Source organism: Mus pahari, chromosome 2, assembly GCF_900095145.1.
Source record: "Mus pahari chromosome 2, PAHARI_EIJ_v1.1, whole genome shotgun sequence".
In the NCBI taxonomy this organism is placed as follows: domain Eukaryota; kingdom Metazoa; phylum Chordata; class Mammalia; order Rodentia; family Muridae; genus Mus; species Mus pahari.
The window spans coordinates 133,964,693-133,982,767 of NC_034591.1; the positions used below are offsets into that span (position 1 = coordinate 133,964,693).

At 42.6% G+C, this 18,075-nt stretch overlaps 2 protein-coding genes across 4 annotated transcripts in view; both read right to left on the bottom strand.

Annotated features, from left to right (window-relative positions):
• Positions 1-6,405, bottom strand: part of Bms1 (BMS1 ribosome biogenesis factor) — a 32,734-nt gene extending 26,329 nt beyond the window's left edge. Inside the window, exons 1-6 of the mRNA XM_021190010.2 lie at positions 6,200-6,405; positions 5,137-5,345; positions 4,173-4,363; positions 3,269-3,348; positions 1,022-1,210; positions 383-525 (exon numbers count right to left, since the gene is read on the bottom strand). Of these exons, the coding sequence (XP_021045669.1) occupies positions 383-525; positions 1,022-1,210; positions 3,269-3,348; positions 4,173-4,363; positions 5,137-5,312 (779 nt within the window). The 5' untranslated portion in view covers positions 5,313-5,345; positions 6,200-6,405. The remainder of the gene's footprint in view (positions 1-382; positions 526-1,021; positions 1,211-3,268; positions 3,349-4,172; positions 4,364-5,136; positions 5,346-6,199) is intronic.
• Positions 6,406-11,131: 4,726 nt separating this feature from the next.
• The window catches only part of Znf248 (zinc finger protein 248), a 25,828-nt gene continuing 18,884 nt past the window's right edge, over positions 11,132-18,075 (bottom strand). For all 3 annotated transcript variants that reach the window (XM_029535416.1, XM_029535417.1, XM_029535415.1), the window contains 3 exons: positions 16,000-16,126; positions 15,562-15,651; positions 11,132-13,388 (listed from right to left, as the gene is read on the bottom strand). In XM_029535416.1, coding sequence (XP_029391276.1) covers positions 11,890-13,388; positions 15,562-15,651; positions 16,000-16,126 — 1,716 coding nt within the window. In that variant the 3' untranslated portion in view covers positions 11,132-11,889. The remainder of the gene's footprint in view (positions 13,389-15,561; positions 15,652-15,999; positions 16,127-18,075) is intronic.

The window sequence follows — 18,075 nt, forward strand, 5'->3', positions numbered from 1 at the left end:
CAGAGAGGCAGAGAGGCAGAGAGGCAGAGAGGCAGAGAGGCAGAGGCAGAGGCAGGTGGGTCCCTGAGTTCAAGGTCAGCCTAGTCTATAGAGCAAGTTCAAGAACAGCCAGGGCCACACAGAGAAACCCTGTCTCAAAAAAAATAAACAAAAAAATAAAGAGAAGGAAAAAGAAAACGGACAATGTTGGGACTCAGCCCTCTATGCACTGAACAGTACTCCAAACACTGTAAGCATTCCATCATTATCCACTCGACAAAGCATTGCACCTTCTGGTGACTGCAAGCAATAGGTACTATCACTGACCTTCCTTAAATCTTAAAATTTGAGTTAAAAAGAAACACACAGACCAGGAAGAAAGAAATTCACACTTGAATTTTACCTGTCTGCCAAGATGTAAGGATGAGAAGTCTGCCATGTGAGAGGCCTAAACTTCATAACTGTAATAAACCGGCCCAGGTTATGAATCTCTTGGTTCTGATACTCTCCATGCACCATTCCAGAAAGGTAGAATAGCTTGGCGCCCTAAACAGAGAAAAAGAAAGAATGAATGTCAATTAAACCTATGTCAATACCATAGAAGGCAAGGTCAATGGAAGTTCCTGTTTGGTGTTCTCCAAGCTGGCTGCCTTCTTCAGCACGTGCCCTGTGAGGGCCTCACAAGCAAAATCCTCTCAGCAAGCACTGGCTTAGGTGGAGAAGGCACGGAGGTTCCTGAGCAGAGCAAGGGTTTTGTGACCAATGGCCACAGTGGTATGAAAGGGGCAATGATAGGTCCTGTCCTTAGCTAGCAGGAACTTCTGAAGCACTGCAGCACACCATGACCAACAGTGTACACTGCATGCACAGAAGCAAACGAAGAGACACCAGGAGGCCCTGACAAAGACCATGTGAAGGGAACAGGCCAAGGGCTACAAACACATGCATACAGGAAAACCCTAGCGATGTTATGAATAGCTTGTCACTCTGGCTACTTTAAAGGATTAAAACTGATAGGACCCAATAATAATTTTCCTCCTACCGGGTAGACTTCTGTCCAGAATCTATGCTTTAACCGCTTCTTCGTCTTCTTAAGTTGCTTGTTATGCTTGAAGGAGTCTAAATGGGTGAGAACTCCCATAATTTTAGGAAAGCCATGTACTTGGCAGATGTTTAGAAACTCAAATGTCTCCATCTCAAACCCAAAGCTGGCATCTATAAGCATTAGCACCTAAAAACAGAACACAATTTCTCACTGAAGCCATGAAAATACTCCACCCAGACCAAGAGTCAGCAAATTATGGCCCATGGTCACATCAAGCCACTCACTTGTTTTCTTAAATATTCAAAAGAATGTCACAAAAGATATCTCCATTAACATTCACATCCTCAAAATTGCAAAATTATTAGTATTTCAGTCATTTTAAAAACACAAGGCGCCGGGCATGGTGGCACACACCTTTAATCCCAGCACTCGGGAGGCAGAGGCAGGCAGATTTCTGAGTTCAAGGCCAGCCTGGTCTACAAAGTGAGTTCCAGGACAGCCAAGGCTACTCAGAGAAACCCTGTCTCGAAAAAACAAAAAACAAACAAACAAAAAACCCACAAGACTTATTCTACATTGTACTAAGAGTAACACTTAAGTGACTCCCAAATTTAAATATATATTTAAAAATCAGTATAGGCTGATGTGGTCAGATAGATGGCTCAACAGTTAGAGCATTTGTTTTTTACAGAAGACCCAAGTTCAATTTCCAACACCCACATGGCAGCTCACAAACATCTATACAGTTCTAGGGGATGCAACACCCTCTTCTCACCTCTGCAGGCACCAGACGTACACAAGGTGCACAGAGTCACATGCAAGCAAACCATTCATATACACAAAATAAAATAAATAACCCTTAAACACACACACAGACAGACACACACTTCTGTTATCCTGTCATGCTAGGGTAAGGGACAGCTTTAAAAAAAAAAAAAAGTAATGAAAACCACCAGTTCAAAAGCCCAATTCAGGCTCTGTGCATTTCTTGTAATTAGTACTATATAGATTTTCTATTGATAAACCCTGACCCTACCATAACCAATAAGACTGGAAATGCTATGGAATGTACGAGTTGCTGGGGAGAAGTGGGGAAATCATCAACCATCTTCCCAGCTATGGACCCCCGAGCTACAATGGCGACCTGCCAGGCAAGTTATGTCCACACTCAGACGACCACTGTGCGGGTAATCAACTGCTGTTTGACTGGATCTGAGGCCAGTTCTACAGAACTCAGGCCTAGCACTGTAACCCTGGGGTCTAGTTGGGAGGATTTCAGTAGAAGAGGGAGATGTTAAGGGATAACGGAGGATGAAAATCACCAAATTCTGTATACAAATGTAGGAAGCTACCAAACAGTGAGACAAAGAAGAGTCTATAAAACGAAAACTTACACTCAAAAAGAAAAGGGATTAATTCCAGCACTCGGGAGGCAGAGGCAGGTGGATTTCTGAGTTCGAGGCCAGCCTGGTCTACAAAGTGAGTTCCAGTACAGCCGGGGCTATACAAAGAAACCCTGTCTCAAAAAAACAAAAAAAAAAGAAAGAAAGAAAAGGGACTGGAGATCCCCACTCAATCCTAGCACCTGTCTTTAATCCCAGCACGCAGGAGGCAGAGGCAGGTAGATCTCTGAGTTTGAGAACAGCCTGGTCTACAGAGTGAGTTCCAGGACAGCCAAGGCTACACAGAGAAACTGTCTCGAAACAAAACAAGAAAGAAATATAAAGGGTTCATCCCAAAACAATTACCTTAACTGCTAGGAGCCTCAATTTCATTATATGTAAAGTGCACATAATACCTGAATGAGCACATTGGTGGATATGTGAACTAAATTTACAGAAAGCCATTAGCATAGTACCTAGGAAGCATTCAAGAAATGGCAGGCACTGTGCAAGCAAGTATATGTGTGCATGCATGTGCATGTGTGCACTGACATAATCTTGTCTTATACATGTATATGTGTATGTATGTATCGATATAATCTTGTCTTGTACCTGTGTGTGCATCGTGTGTATCACATACTAATGTTGTCCAATATTTTCTCACCCCATGCATTTCTTTAGGTTTTAGAATATGTTCATGCACATTCCATTTTTGTTTTACAGTGTCAATGGTTGCCATAATTTCAACCACTTCTATCCTCTCTTTCCTTAATAATCACAAGTATTTCCTTGCAAATGAGATAAACAAGCCATCACATTGTCACACAGTCCATTGGGAACCCAGGCCACCCTACTGACTTACCAGATCTGCTACTTTAGCTAGATCAATCATTACATTGATGTCACATCCACACTCAATAATTGTAAGTCTGCGCTTTTTACCTGTAAGTACAAGGATGAAACTTTTACATTTTAAAAAACTTGAAAATACCCTATCCATTAACTTTATAATGCTCATGTTTTTAACTGTAAAATTCCACATACCTTTACAGTACAACTCTAGACAGTTTATAACTAATGCCAATGATCCTGCTGAGCTACAGGCCACTCTCTATATCGCCATCAAAATTTCCTATACTCTCAAGACAGCTAAGAACATCAAACCTAAAAGAGCAGCATGTTCATGGGACAGTCCAATGTTCCTGTACTATTACTATGAATACAGTGATCAAGGATACCCAAAGATAAAGAAGTGTCCTACTCCATCACTTCTCTACAAGGTACTTCAGCTCCTACCATTACCATTACTTCATTTTCTCTCACTGAAGCACCCAAAATCCAGAGTGCATCTCTATGAGTTCAAGGTCAGCCTGGTCCACCAAGTTCCAGAACCAGAGCTACATAGAGAGACCCTGCTTCAAATACAAAAACAAACAAAAGTGCACAAATTATCGTAAGAGTAGCTTTGAGAAGGAAAGCAATGTGTGTGGTATACGGTAGCTCAATGATTGTTAAATGAATGTGCTCACAACAACCTGACCCAGTCCTAGGCCTTTCCAAGAAGTACACTTGGCAGAGCAGACCAAGCAGTCAGACTGAGGAGGTGCGGATCAGCATTGTTATGTCTGAGAAGTTACCTCTGGAGTTACAGGCAATTCAGTAAAAGCAAACGTGGTGGTAATCGGATGTAACAACATCGGGGTTATATATTCTGTTTGACCAAATAGCAATCCCTTGGCACAGCAGGCTATGGAGGCACTCCCTACCTGACACAATTGTCACAGGGCCTCTGATCTCACTCAATTTCTGTCTGGTAAAATTCCGAATCAGGCATCGTATCAAAGTGCTCTTTCCAACTTTTGGAGGTCCCATCACCACCACCACTATTGGTGGGGGCTCTAGTGGAGTTCTGTCAACCACTGGAATGTGATGCTTTTTCGTCTTTAAGTCCTGAGTCCTATTTGTTTACAGAAATAAAACAAAGTTTACTTCCAAAACACAAAAGATCTTTTAAAAGTACAGATGGTATAGATAACAGATAATACATGGATACAATTAACTGGTTAACTTCTATCCCTTCCTCACCCAAAAGTTATTCTTCAGTAAAGATAAAACAGATGACTAAAAACTAAAGTTAATAATCAAACACATCATGAGACTGACTTGGCTTTAATGTTTAAGAGACTTAAGGACAACCATAGTGATGAGATGTTATAAAACAAGTCGAGGTGTAGGAAATAAGGGAAATGTTCTATCAACCGGCTATTTAACTTGTGTTCTGACTCTCTTTTCTTATCCACAGATGAGAATAATTCCTAACTTCTTAATGCTGTTGAAAGAATTCAATTAGGTAACATTTAAAGGAAACTGCTGGCTATATATTATTATCTCCCTAAATACAGCTACTTTAGTATTTTACATTAAATTAAAGGTATGGGGGGGGAGGGAGAACCACCAACACTTTTACTGCCATGGAGATATGTAAAGTTTAGGAGATTTTTTTTTTTGTGTGATCTAAATTTTATAAATTCTTCTTCCTCTTGGACAAGAAAGAAGGACAGAAAGAAAGAAAACAGTGGGGAAAGGCAAAAGGCAGGTGTTAGCGGGGAAATGCTTCTTTGGCAGAGCTCTGACATTTTAAGAAAAGCCACACGGCATGCCTACTATGGCATGCCTACATCCTTCAGATCTGAGTTAGACTCACAGCACACTAAGCCCAAGCAAACACACCTGTGAAAGGCCCGAGCCATCCGGACAGCTGACTGCACTGCGAAAGCTTTGGGGTTCCTCTTCCGGGCATCCTCTTCATCTCCGAGCTGAAGATCCTGCAGGTGCCGTTTCTTTTTCTTCTCCGCTTTAGGCCCACTGTGCTTCTTCCTGTGTTTCTTGTGATCCTTGGTCTCCATGGTGGCTATTTATCTACCACAAATAAGTCTTACCTATGCGGAACAGGGTGGCACGGTGGTGGTAATAAATTATAATCAGGACAACACAGGAGGACAGCAATTTAATTAAATGCTGATGTATTTATTGTTTGAATGAACGTAGAAAATTTTAGCCAGCCGGGCGTGGTGGCGCACGCCTTTAATCCCAGCACTCGGGAGGCAGAGGCAGGCAGATTTCTGAGTTCGAGGCCAGTCCGGTCTACAAAGTGAATTCCAGGACAGCCAGGGCTATACAGAGAAATCCCGTCTCGAAAAAAACCAAAAACAAACAAACAAAAAAGAAAATGTTTATCCAGTATCTTCAAATTCACGCCCCTTTCTTACGCCATAAAGTATAAGAGTTAGCAGCACCAACACTATTCATTTTGATTTATGTTGACGCCATTTCGACAGTAGTCATTTTTGTGACGGCAGAAATACAACCTATCTGCGAGTCTCAGTCCAGCTGCCTTGTGAACTACACGTGGTTACGAGGAATTGCAAGCGTACCTTCGGAAACTGAAAACGATCTTAAGTTTTAACTAATTTTAAACTTAAGACAGTTGCACGTGACTAGTGCCTACTAGTCTAGGTAGCTTTGGCTGAAGTGTCCTTTTAATTTAAAACGAAAACGAACATAAAAGTTTAAGACATCCGCACAGTGCAGGGCAGCCCCGCCTCCCAGCGACTGGAGGAAGCACATTTTCCCCCTCCCGGTGCTCTGGTTTTGCTGGGACAAGAACACGCAGCCGGGCTGGGCAGGTCCCCTCCTTGCTCGAGTGACCCGCTCCCCATCCCACCATCTCCTCCCAGTCCAGCACTGCACGAACCCACGCCCTCCGCACCTCCCCGGCAGCCGAGAAACTTGCCTTCCGGCCCAGACGCAGCCTGGGAGCAGCCTGTCCGGAGGCCGAGGACCGACCGAACCTGGAAGCCGACGGACGGCGCCGCCGGGGCTCGCGAAAGCACTCGGAATCACGGCAGCAACCGCTCCGGCCCGCAAGCACGACGCCGGAAGCGGAAACTGTCCTTCTGCTTGTACCCGTCGAAGGGAAACGAGCAAAGAAGAGGGGGAAAAAAAAAATAGAACCCGTGGACGGACGACTTTCAGGGGAAAGCCGGAAGTAAGCGCTCGGTTGGCTGAGGGTTGCGCAAGCGCACTTTCAGGTTTCGCACGGACTGCCCTGTCCTTCGGTCCCTGCGGGAAACGCGCTCCAGCCACTCTAGAGTCCGGCTCTCAGCCAGCGCGACCTGGCTTCGGAGGATCCGCGGGGCGCTGTGCCCTGGCCCGCTTATTTGAGTCGCAGAAGAACGCTGGAAGGACGCCCGAGGCATCTCCGGTCCCAGCTTGAAAGCTCTGAATCCCGCCGCCCCACCGGCTACGGTCCCCAACAGGCTACCGCTCCGTCACCGCTGCCAGAGCTGTCCTCACGGGTTTTCAGTTCTCTGCTGCCCTCTTGTGCCAGGACCCACGGGCTGAGGGCAGGGTGCTCCTCGGTGCTCCTGGAGAGGGTTAGGGGGTAGATGCCCAAAGATGCTGGGAGTTAGTGGAAGGGGGTTGGGGGAGAGACATGGCCTTTAACATAGGGAATGGGATCCACTTTAATTCTGAGACACTGGAGTTAAGGTGCCTGAATGTGTGTAGTATGAATGTTGTCATTTGGGCATGCTGGGGCTTGGTGTGCCATACAGATGTGGTATCTGCCTTTGGGGGTAAGCTCTCTTGAGCCTGAGATATTGGAGAATCTATGTAATCATCAATAAAAAATGTTTTGAGTGAACAGTTTGTATCTCTAGCTAAATAGACTAGTCACATTTATGATACTAGATGAGGCCATTTTTGGTCATTGATATTATTTTGTGGTGGGGGAGGGGTTCAAGCCAGAGTTTCTCTGTATAACCCTGGCTGTCTTGAAATTTGCTCTGTAGACCAGGCTGGCTTTGAACTCAGAGATTTGTCTGCCTCTGTCTCCTGATGGCACCAGGAAATGAAATGGAGCTGAATCTGGTGTTGAAGGGTATTAAGTGGAATTAAGGGAGTAACAACCTTGGGACAAGATCCCACTCAGCTAAATTTAGGTCCAGGCATGGTAGTATAAGCGTTTAATCCCAGGAGGCAAAGACAAGCAGATCTAAGTTCAAGGCCATCCTAGAACACAGCAAGTTCTAGGTGAAGAAAAGCTTAAGTCCAGCCATGGTGGTATGTATATGCCTTTAATTCCAGTGCTTAGGAGTCAGGCATGCAGATCTTTGAGTTCAAAGTCCGTCTATGGAGCAAGTTGAGGACAGTCAAGCTTAGGCAGTGAAGGAGTTAGAAAACAGAAAACTAGTGATAATGTAGTAGAACAAGAGGGCCATGATCCAGTCCCAGCAAGCAGCAGGACTTGAAAGCTTTGGCCATGTGGCTTTAGAGTCCAGAATAGAAGGGACTATTGGGACAATTGATGCTGGTTAGCTGGAGCTAAGAAATTAGTGGTGACTAAGAAGAAACCAACATCAATGAGGTGAATTCTTCTGGGAAATTTTTTTTTTCTGAGAGCACAAAGAAGCTGTGTTCCAGATATAACCAAGGTTGTACCTCGTGTTGCAGCTGGACTTGGTAATGTGTACGAGTCACCCAGTTGGTACTGGTTATGAGGGTATGAAGGGGTCATAAAGAGCAGCTGAGGTTTGGCACTATGAGAGGCCATAGAAGGCCATTGGTGAAGATGCAGCCTCAGTTATAGTTGATGGTCCAGGACTGAAGAGGTCATGTAAAGTGTTGGGAACTAAAAAGGGGGCCCTGGGGAAGAGGGGGAAGGGGAAACCCACACCCCGCCAGAGTTTTCCCTATTCTCTGGTCTGTCAGGTGTGGGAGGGCTGCTATCTACCTTCCACTCATCCCTGGGTGGGCATTCAAGCCTCTGACCCACTTTTCAGGGGGTGGCCAAGGGAACCTACCTGAGAACCCCGGAGCTACTTTGCTAAAGCCACCAGGGTTATGGGAGAGAGGGATGAGGGAAGAGAGGTTCCCAACACCTGCAAGAGTGAGTGCAGCGGATCTTGATGAGCAGAGACTATCTATGGTTTTAGAGCTTTATTATAAAAAAGGCAGGGGGAAAGAGAAGGTAGAAAGAGGGAGGAGGGAGGAAAGGCTAGAAAGAGTAAGAGGGAGAGAGGAGAAGAGAGAGGAGAGAAGACAGGAGAGAGGAGGTGAGAGTAAGGGGTAAGAGGGAGACAAGTAAGAGAGTGAGAAGTAAGAGGTAAGAAAGCGAGGTGAGGGCCTAACAGCCCCTTTTATGGTCTTTACTGTTGCTAGGTAACTGGGGGGGGGGAGTTTAGCCTGGAGGTCAGAAGCTTGGGCCATTGCCAACTAGCCATGCTTCTCTTGGGGCCATGGGGAGTAGTAACTTAGGCAGGGCCACAGTTCCAGGAGTATGAAGGAACGCCTACCGTGTCATGAAGGTGAATTATCACCCTTCGGAGTTCAGCCCTCAGCTCAACTGGAGACCAACCTGTCTGTGCATAGCCCAATGCCCCACAATAAAGGATTTGAGACTTGCACTATGAAGAGAGCTTTTGAGAGAGACTACTGGTGAGGCCTAATTGCAGCAGAAGACACCAGTGTATTAGAGATGCCATGACCAGGGATGACTACCAAGAATAGACACAGCAATGGAGCAGTGTCAACCAGAGCCTACAAGGAGGGCAGGGCTGGAGATTTCACAGAAGGAATTTGGGGGCGGGGGTGGCATCCTTCTATTTCTGCTCTTTTGAATAATATAGTAGTAGCCATAGATCTTCCCAGAAGTCCAGTAGAATTCTGTGACACCATCTAGGCCTGTAGTTCTTTTTAGGCAGAGGCCTTCCACCACTGTTTCAGTCTCGTGTGCTATGGGTCTGCAGAGGTTCTTCATCATTTCTTGGTTTTACTTTGGGGTTTTGGATGAACCTAGAAATTTATCCATTTCTTTTAGATGTTCCAAATTAATGGAGTGCACGTTTTCATGGTATTTTCTTATAATACATTTCTTTGGAGTCTGGTGTAATGTTTTAACATCCCTTGTTTCTGGACCACATTACTAAAGAAAGTCATCATTAAAATCTTTTTATTTGAGGGATTCTGTTTTCCACCAGAAAGGACTATGGTTTTAAAAAGCACCCTCCCCTGCATGCAACAGGTAAACGAAATTCCTCCCACAAACCACAGAATATCAGCTCTTGGAAAAGCTATCTCTGGTATTAGCTGGAATGCCTTTAGCTCCAAGTACCAAACAGTCTTGATAATAAACAAGAAATGGGCATTGTAACTGGGCGTGGTGGCGCACTCCTTTAATCCGAGCGCTTGGGAGGCAGAGGCAGGCGAATTTCTGAGTTTGTGGCCAGCCTGGTCTACAGAGTGAGTTTCAGGACAGCCAGGGCTACACAGAGAAACCCTGTATCAAATCCCCTTCCCCCCCCCAAGAAAAAGAAAGAAAGAAATGGGTATTGTTGAAAATAACATGAAGTCCCAGAAGTCTACAAGAAGGATTTGCAAAGGACTAAACGGGTTTGTGACATCTTCTCTGGATCAGCTGTCTGCACTGTCATCTTCAAGCCACTGCCCATCCAGACCACAAACTATATGTCAGCATAGTGTCTATAAATGCATACAAAAAGGTTTTATCTCCTGTCGTGTCTCTTTTGACTTCTCATCTTTTCATGCTACGACAACTTCATCATTGAGAACAATTCCAGTATTGCATAGCATTCTCCAACCTAAGCAGAACTGCTGGAAAGGAGTTTCCATGGCTGGTTTGGACTAATCTGCATTTATTCCCCAAACCATCCTGGGAGGAGGCAAACTCAGCTCAGCAAAGGTGACCAGCATCTCTTAAGCTACTCATTCGTTGTTTCCAGGATGTACTGGGAATAGAACAAAGGAAGGAGAGAGATCTCTTAATTCTAAATACAGTATATAATTACTGAGTTACACATGACTTACATGTATTCATGCCTAAATAGATACACAATGAAATTCCAAGAGTATAATATGAACATTTTATTATATACTACCATTTTTAAATTTTTAGAGTGTAGCATTACCATTTACAACTCAAGTCATGTAGATATCATTTTTATTAACAGCATTTATATGACTGACATAGAGGTAGCTAAGAAAAACTCTCAGAAATATACTGTTTAATTTCCTCACCAAATGGGTAGTTTGGTAATAATGGCCATACTTATTCATGGTCCAAAATAGTGAAAAGTCTGTGATAATATGTGTGAGAGAGAGGGGGGAAAGGGGGGAGGGAGATAACATCACTTGAAGCAGAGAGAGAGAGAGAGAGAGAGAGAGAGAGAGAGAGAGAGAGAGAGAGAGAGAGAGGAGAGAGAGAGAGAATGAGAATGTAATAATGTTACTTGAAGCATATACTGACCAAGCTAACAAGAGACTGGTAGTATTAAGAACTGGATAGTTCTGAGGTAATTAAAAGGCTCAGTAAACCATCTTTGGTTTCTTTACTATAGAGGCAATTTGATAATGATGGCCAGAGCCATTTATTTATTTTAGGAAATACAAAGAGGGACAGTTTATATTTTAAATCTACCACATACTTTATATACACACAGCTTCTCTGAGAAAATTAAGCTCTGACACATGCTTTATCAGTTTCCACAGTATAAATATCCTAAGGGCAAGCTACCAACATGAGAGTAGTGATGGCATGTGGGTTTGTGAGTTGGGAGGGTGGCTGAAGGAGATATGCACTCTACAGCACTCTCAGCATGGAGACCAATGGTACACAGCAAAGACAACAGTGAGATACAGCAAAGTGTTAGGAATGACAAGTGTTATTTATTTCCTTTGCTCTCAGTATAACTGAAGTGCATTTCATGTAATATTAGACAATTGATCCACAAAAATCCTGACGTTTTAACAATCATCAGCACTGTTAAATGGTATGAGCTGCCTTTATGACAACGCCATTGGTGTACAGGTACATGCATACAAGTATATTTATATATTCATACATCTATATCACATTCATAAATATGTTCAGAAGCATACATAATACTATCAATCTATAAAAATGCTGGTGGTATTTAGTGTGGAAAGTATACAATAACAGTTGTTAAACCAAGGGCTCATCTTCTTCCTCACATCCTTTCTGGGTTCCAATAAATCACAAATCAAGGGTTTCCTAGACTTCTGTTACAGTAACATACTCACACAAGGTCTATAAACACCGGATGTCTTTACATGTATGGTTAATGCTGAAGTCACTCATTTTTAAGTTTCATACTTTCCTATGAATACAAGTAAAATTAATATGAATCATTATATTTAAAAGACAGTTTTGAAACACATTTGGAAGACATTATACAATTTAATTTCTAAGTTTATTACCATATTATTTATATGAATAATTTCCCTTCAATACAATCTTTCAAATGAAAGTTTTTCTTTTCTTGAAAACTTTCGTGCATTCCAACAAAATGGTATTTTCTAGTACTCTGTGGTATTCTTTGGCAGGCTCTAAGCTCGTTTTTAAAACTGTACAATTGACTTGACAGGCATGCAAAAGCTAAACATTCAGGATGCTAAAAGAGCTTTCACCCTCGTGTGGATTCTCAGATGCTTGGTGAGTACCGACCTCTGACTGAAGGTCTTCCCACACACATTACACTCGTAGGGTTTCTCCCCTGTGTGAGTTCTCTGGTGTTTAGTGAGTGCCGATTTCTCACAGAAGGTTTTCCCACACTCGTTGCACTTATAGGGTTTCTCCCCTGTGTGAGTTCTCTGATGTACAATCAGGTTCGACTTCACACAAAATGACTTCCCGCATTCACTGCATATAAATGGTTTCTCTCCTGTATGTGTTCTCTGATGGACAGTTAGGGCTGACCGGTGGCAGAAGGATTTCCTACATGCGTTGCATTCATAGGGTTTCTCCCCAGTGTGTGTTCTTTGATGCTCAGTAAGGTTGGACTTGACACAGAATGTTTTTCCGCATTGCTTGCACTCATAGGGTTTCTCTCCCGTATGTGTCCGCTGATGGTTGGTAAGGTGTGGCTTCTGGCAGAAGGCTTTCCCACATTCGGTACACTCATACGGTTTCTCTCCGGTGTGTGTTCTCTGATGCTGGGTAAGGTTTGATTTCTCCCAAAACATTTTACCACATTCACCACATTCAAACGTTTTTTCTCCCACGTGAGGTCTTCGAGACTGGGTGGGATGTGATTTTTTGCTGAAAATTTTCCTATTTTCATGGTATTCGTAGGGTTTTCCTCCCATCTGTATTATCTGATGTTTGAGGAGAGCTGGCTTTCCCCAAGTTCTGTTGCTCACTTTATACTCCTGGGCGATCTTTCTTGGGTAAGCTTCCTGATGAACGATGAAAGCTGAACGGTCACAGAAGAGTTTCTCATATTCATTATGCTCATAAGGACTGCTTCCTGAGAGAGCTCTGTGATGTCCCAACTGCAAATCTACATAGAAGGACTTTCTACAAATACTGCACTCATGAGGTTCCGGATGCAAACGCGTCTTCTGAGATACACTGAGCTTCAAACTGTCAACGAAAGTTCTTCCACATTCAGTGTGCTTATAGAGAGTCTCCCCTAGCTGAGAGTTCTGACTTGTACAAAGGGCCACCTCCTCACGGAAGCCTTGTCCTGTTTCATTATACGCAAAAGGCTGATCAGAAACTGGCCGGGTGAGATCCCGGCAAAGACGGAGGCCATCCTTTTCCCCATCATCGCCACATGACTTTGTTCCTACAAGAATTTTCTCCTGTCTACTGTCAGAGAATGGTTTCTTATATATATTAAGCTCATTAAGCTTCTTTCTGGAATAGTTCTTTTTGCTAATAATCACAGCTGAAACATTCTTTAAATTCATTTCACATGAGTCACATACTTTGAGCAGAAAACTTCTTGAAGAAAGAGAGTCAATGTCTGGACTGGGCGTTTTTCTTGTGTTACCTCCACCCTCAAGGTTTGTGATCTTGTTGGTGAACATGAGTGGCCAAAAGTGTCCATCTTGATTTTCCTGGTTGCTCTCTAATAGGTCATCCACTTTCCATTTCCTTTCTATAAATGAGAAAAAGAATTATCACACCTTATGAATATTAATACATGTCCTTTTTTTAAAAAAAAAAAAAGAAAGAAAGGCTTTTATTACAGGTGAGGAAGCACACAGCACACACACAGAGAAAAAGGCCCTCCACCAAGCAGGGGAGGGACTCGGGAAGCTAACATGCCTTAGCACATGTCTAGTGGGTGTGAATTTTTACAGAAATTCTTTATAGTTCTTTTGTTTTAGATTCCTTTTCCTGATACAAACTGAATCCGGTATGTTCCCTTTACCACCCTGCTTGAAAGAGAAAGCACAAACGTGGATATACAGTGGAAGCAGCTGTGCATAGGGAACTAGTTATAATGTTTAAAACATTATAAACTTCAAAACTCAACACAAAAATACAAAATGAAATTCACTTCATAGGGAATTCATTTACTGATCTGGAAGTCACGATATTCAAAATGGTGAGTGAGCCCAGCAAACAATGAAAACCAGCAAAGTGGCCGCGAAGATCAGTAAGCGAGGGGTCTCAGAGTGTGAGCTGCATTGGGTGGGAACAAGACACAGTGGAAGAGCCTGACCCTGCGCATGGAGCACTGAAAGAGGTCCCCATCAGATGCCTGACTTTTCTACACTGCACATGATGAACTACTTAAGAGTTCTAGACACACCTACTTCAGGTTGGAAAGAACAGTCCGGGAGCCTGGGGTCTAAAGTCTAAAGGGCTTCTGCTTTTTCATTTCTTTTTAAAAATTTGTTTATTTGTATTTATTTTATGTACATTAGTGTTATGTCTGCATGGATGTCTGTGTGAGGGTGTCAGAGTCCCTGGAACTGGAGTTACAGACAAGTCTTGAGCTGCCGTGTGGGTGCTGGGTATTGAACCTGGGTCCTCTGGAAGAGCAGCCAGTGCTCTTAACTGCTGAGCTACCTCTTTAGCAGAGCTGTTATCCAAGGAATAGAAAAATCACAAAGGAGCAGTTGAATAGCCTTGAAATCACAGAATATCTGAGAAACATAATAAAGAAAGAAGTACATTTGGCAGCGTTCAAGCAGGGCTTACCCCCAGCTGTCTTACAGTCTGCTTTCTATGCACCTTTCTTATCCTGGTCACTCCTAAGCCCTCAGTGTACATATTTTCCTATACTGGGTATTTAAGTCTGTCTTTATTTCTAGGTTTTTCCTTTACACATAGGTTTTCTGCTTTAACATGTAACTGTATCTTTTATTCAAGTGTGGGACCCCTAAGTGTCATATTCTGTATCTAACACTGAGCCTTTCAATATACTTTATCATAAAACATCGGCTATTCTTAACTCCTGGTGCTCAATGCAAGAACATTAATAATCATATGTTAATTAAAAATTCTATAGCACTCCACTATTCCAGAGCCCAACAATTAAAGTGTATCAGAGTAAATGTTCACCATTATACATCTGGTAAGTGGAATTACAGAAGTACATGAGGATATGCTAGCTAATGAAAGGTGCTCAAAGAAGACAGAGAGAAGGTGCATAATTCTTAAAGATAAAGGAAGACTAGCCAAGAAAACGTATCTAAAATGAAGCCAACTGACTTCGGATTCATAGGTAAAAATAAATCACTCCAAAATGTCAAAACAAAAGCAGAGGTGTCTCTGGATGAAAGACAGATGGAGAAGCCACTGAGATAAGCTGTGGGATGGTGCTCTTGGGCATTTCCAAAAGTCTAATGTAAAAACAGGGGTTTCTGAAAGATATTCCAAAGGCAGCTGTTGTGATTTGAATAGGAATGGCTGCCAAAGCCTTAGAGAGTTGAGCGCTTGATCACCAAGGAGTGGCACTGCTTGACAGGGATGAAGAGGCACAGCCTGGCTGGAGTAAGTGTGTCACTGGAGGTGGACTCTAAGGTTTTAGAAGCTCAAGCCAGCTCCAGTATCTCCTCACTTCCTGCTGTCTGCTGATCCAGGTGTAGAACTCTCAGCTACCTCTCCAGCACCATGTCTGCCTGTGTGCCAGCATGCTACCAACCATGATGATAGTGGGCTAAACCTCGGAACTGTAAGCCAGACCCAATTAAGTGTTTTCCTTTGTAAGAGTGGCTGTGGTCGTGGTGTCTCTTCATAGTAACAGAACGCTAAGACAGTAACCAACTGTACCCAGTGACACGGATTACTTCCCCTTGCCAGTGGATTCACTTCTGTACCTGGGTGGCATTGGAATCCATTTTCTGGTATCCAGGGATCTTCTCCTTGCTCTATCTTGAAGATTACATCTGGCTTAGTAACACAATGCCCTGTTAAGAAAAAATAACACAGGACAAGTGCTTAATAGCTTAGCTCTGTGAAGTGAAAAAAAAATGAACAGAAAGATATCAAAATGAAAATAGGCACGCCTCACAAACAAAAAAAAAAAAAAAAAAAAAAGGGATGGAAGGAAGGAAGGAAAGAAGGAAGGAAAGAAGGTAGGTCAGTCAGTTCTCAACCTTCTGCATAGAGGTGAGAATACACTATTGCCAGATCAAAAAGCCACCACTCCTCTCAGACCCTTGAATCTTAAGCCTCAAATTGGAAATGGTAAGCATTCCCTCCCAACCTTGGGAAAGTATGTGACTGGCAGCCAACTGAGAAAACAAACCCCTTACCTACTGAGACGAAGTTGCTATAATTCTCCAGGATCACATCTCTGTAAAGCACCTTCTGGGCAGGGTCCAGCAGACACCACTCTTCCTTGGTGAAATCCACGCATACATCCTTGAATGACACTTGCTCCTGTAACAAAATAATCTTTTTCTGTAAAAAGTTGTTAGGGTTGAGCAATATAGAGAAAACTTAGCAGAACAAGTTTCTTTGGAGTTACTGAAAAATAATGAAAGGACAATCCCCCTCTTTTGCTACATACACTGTGTAGAATAAAATAAAATACCTTGTACAAATTGAGGTTCTGCTAAAGGTCTGGGAGTGTTTTAGTTGCGAACACTGCTGAGGCCGGCAAAACCACAGTTCCTATTCTCAAAAGTGCTATGACCCGATCGGGACAGTTATATATGTATTTAATAAATGGACGTTTCAAGCCTGGCAGTAGACTTTGCTTTTTATTAGGAAGTACACTTGAAATGGTTAAATAAATGATGATACTGATAAACAAGAGACAGGCTCCCACTAGACAAGCCCATGACTGATTGAAGTGTCTGCCCTGTGGTCTAACGTGCAGAACAGGATGAGCCCTCTCTGCTCAAGGAGAATATTTCCTGGAGTCTTGTAAAATGTTTTTTTTGAAAGCGTAGTGGTTTTATTAAACAGAGCAAATGGTTTCAAAGTATGTGAACCAATAATGAACAAAAAAATAAAGTAAGCAATGTAAGTTGACCCATGTATGACCTGGTTATTGAAATGATTAGGTATGAACTTCAAAGTAAATTGTAGCCAATAATAGCCAAAATAAATTGTAATTCAATTAAACAGGAAATTCATAAAAAAAATAATGAAAGGATGGAAAAATTGAACAGAGGGGTATGATGTGTGTTGCAGGAAAAGGTTAAGATAGCAGACCAAAGGCTATTCTCCTCTGCCTCCCACTTCCTTTTCTGGGTCTCTTTTCCCACTCACACAAATGATTACACAATGGTACACAAACCACTATTATTTGTATCCCCAAATTCTCTAAAGCTGGTACTTAAGACATGATGATCTTAACAATGACAGGTTAACTCTATTTTCATAGTGTATTCATCTCTGACTAGTGAGTGCACTGCAAACAATCCCCATGGGAGGACCAGGAATAGATCCCATAGGCTGCCACTTGGACAGCGATGTCTTTTGTGTACAGAAGCATTTTAGTTTTGTGAGGTCCCATTTGTCAATGACTGTTTGACTATGCTATCAAGGTACTTGTTCAGAATGGCCTCACAAGCTCCTGGTAGTTGAAAAAGAACTGCCCATTTCCTCTAATAGGTTCTGGGCATTGTCGAGTCTTACACCGAGGGCCTTCATTTATTTTTTATTTTGGACTTGGATTAGGAATGAGGAAGAATGATAATGTTTCATTCTTTAACTTGTAGCTATTCAGGTAGACCAGGAAAATACTGTCATCTCCAATGGGAATTTTAGCCTCTTTCAAAATTCACACAGTTGTAAATTTTATGAGATTTTCTCTGGGTCATCAATTCCATTCCCTTGATTGATGTGTCCTTATTTATAATGTGTCTTTTTATGGCCTTTATTACTACAACTCTATTACTTAAAACTAAGGATAGTGATTCCTCTGACTGTACTTGTTATTCTTTAGGGGAATGGGGGTTGTCCTGGGTCTTCTGTTCTTCCACAAGAATTTTGAAATGATATTTTTTTCAAGTTCTGTGACTTGCGTCAATTTAGTTAGTTAGTTAGTTAGTTAGTTAGTTTTTTCAAGGATTTCTCTGTGGTACAGTTCTGGCTGTCCTGACACTTACTTTGTAGACTAGGCTGGCCTCAACTCATACAGATCTGCCTACCTATGCCCTGGGATTAAAGGCATTTGTCTACCTCTGCCCAGTGCTGGGTAAAGGCATGTGTCAGTGCAGTAGCTGGATATAAAATTAATTCAAACAAATCAGTAGCCTTCCTCTACACGAAGGATAAACGGGCTGAGAAAGAAATTAGGGAAACAACACCCTTCACAATAGTCACAAATAATATAAAATACCTTGGTGTGACTCTAACTAAGGAAGTGAAAGATCTAT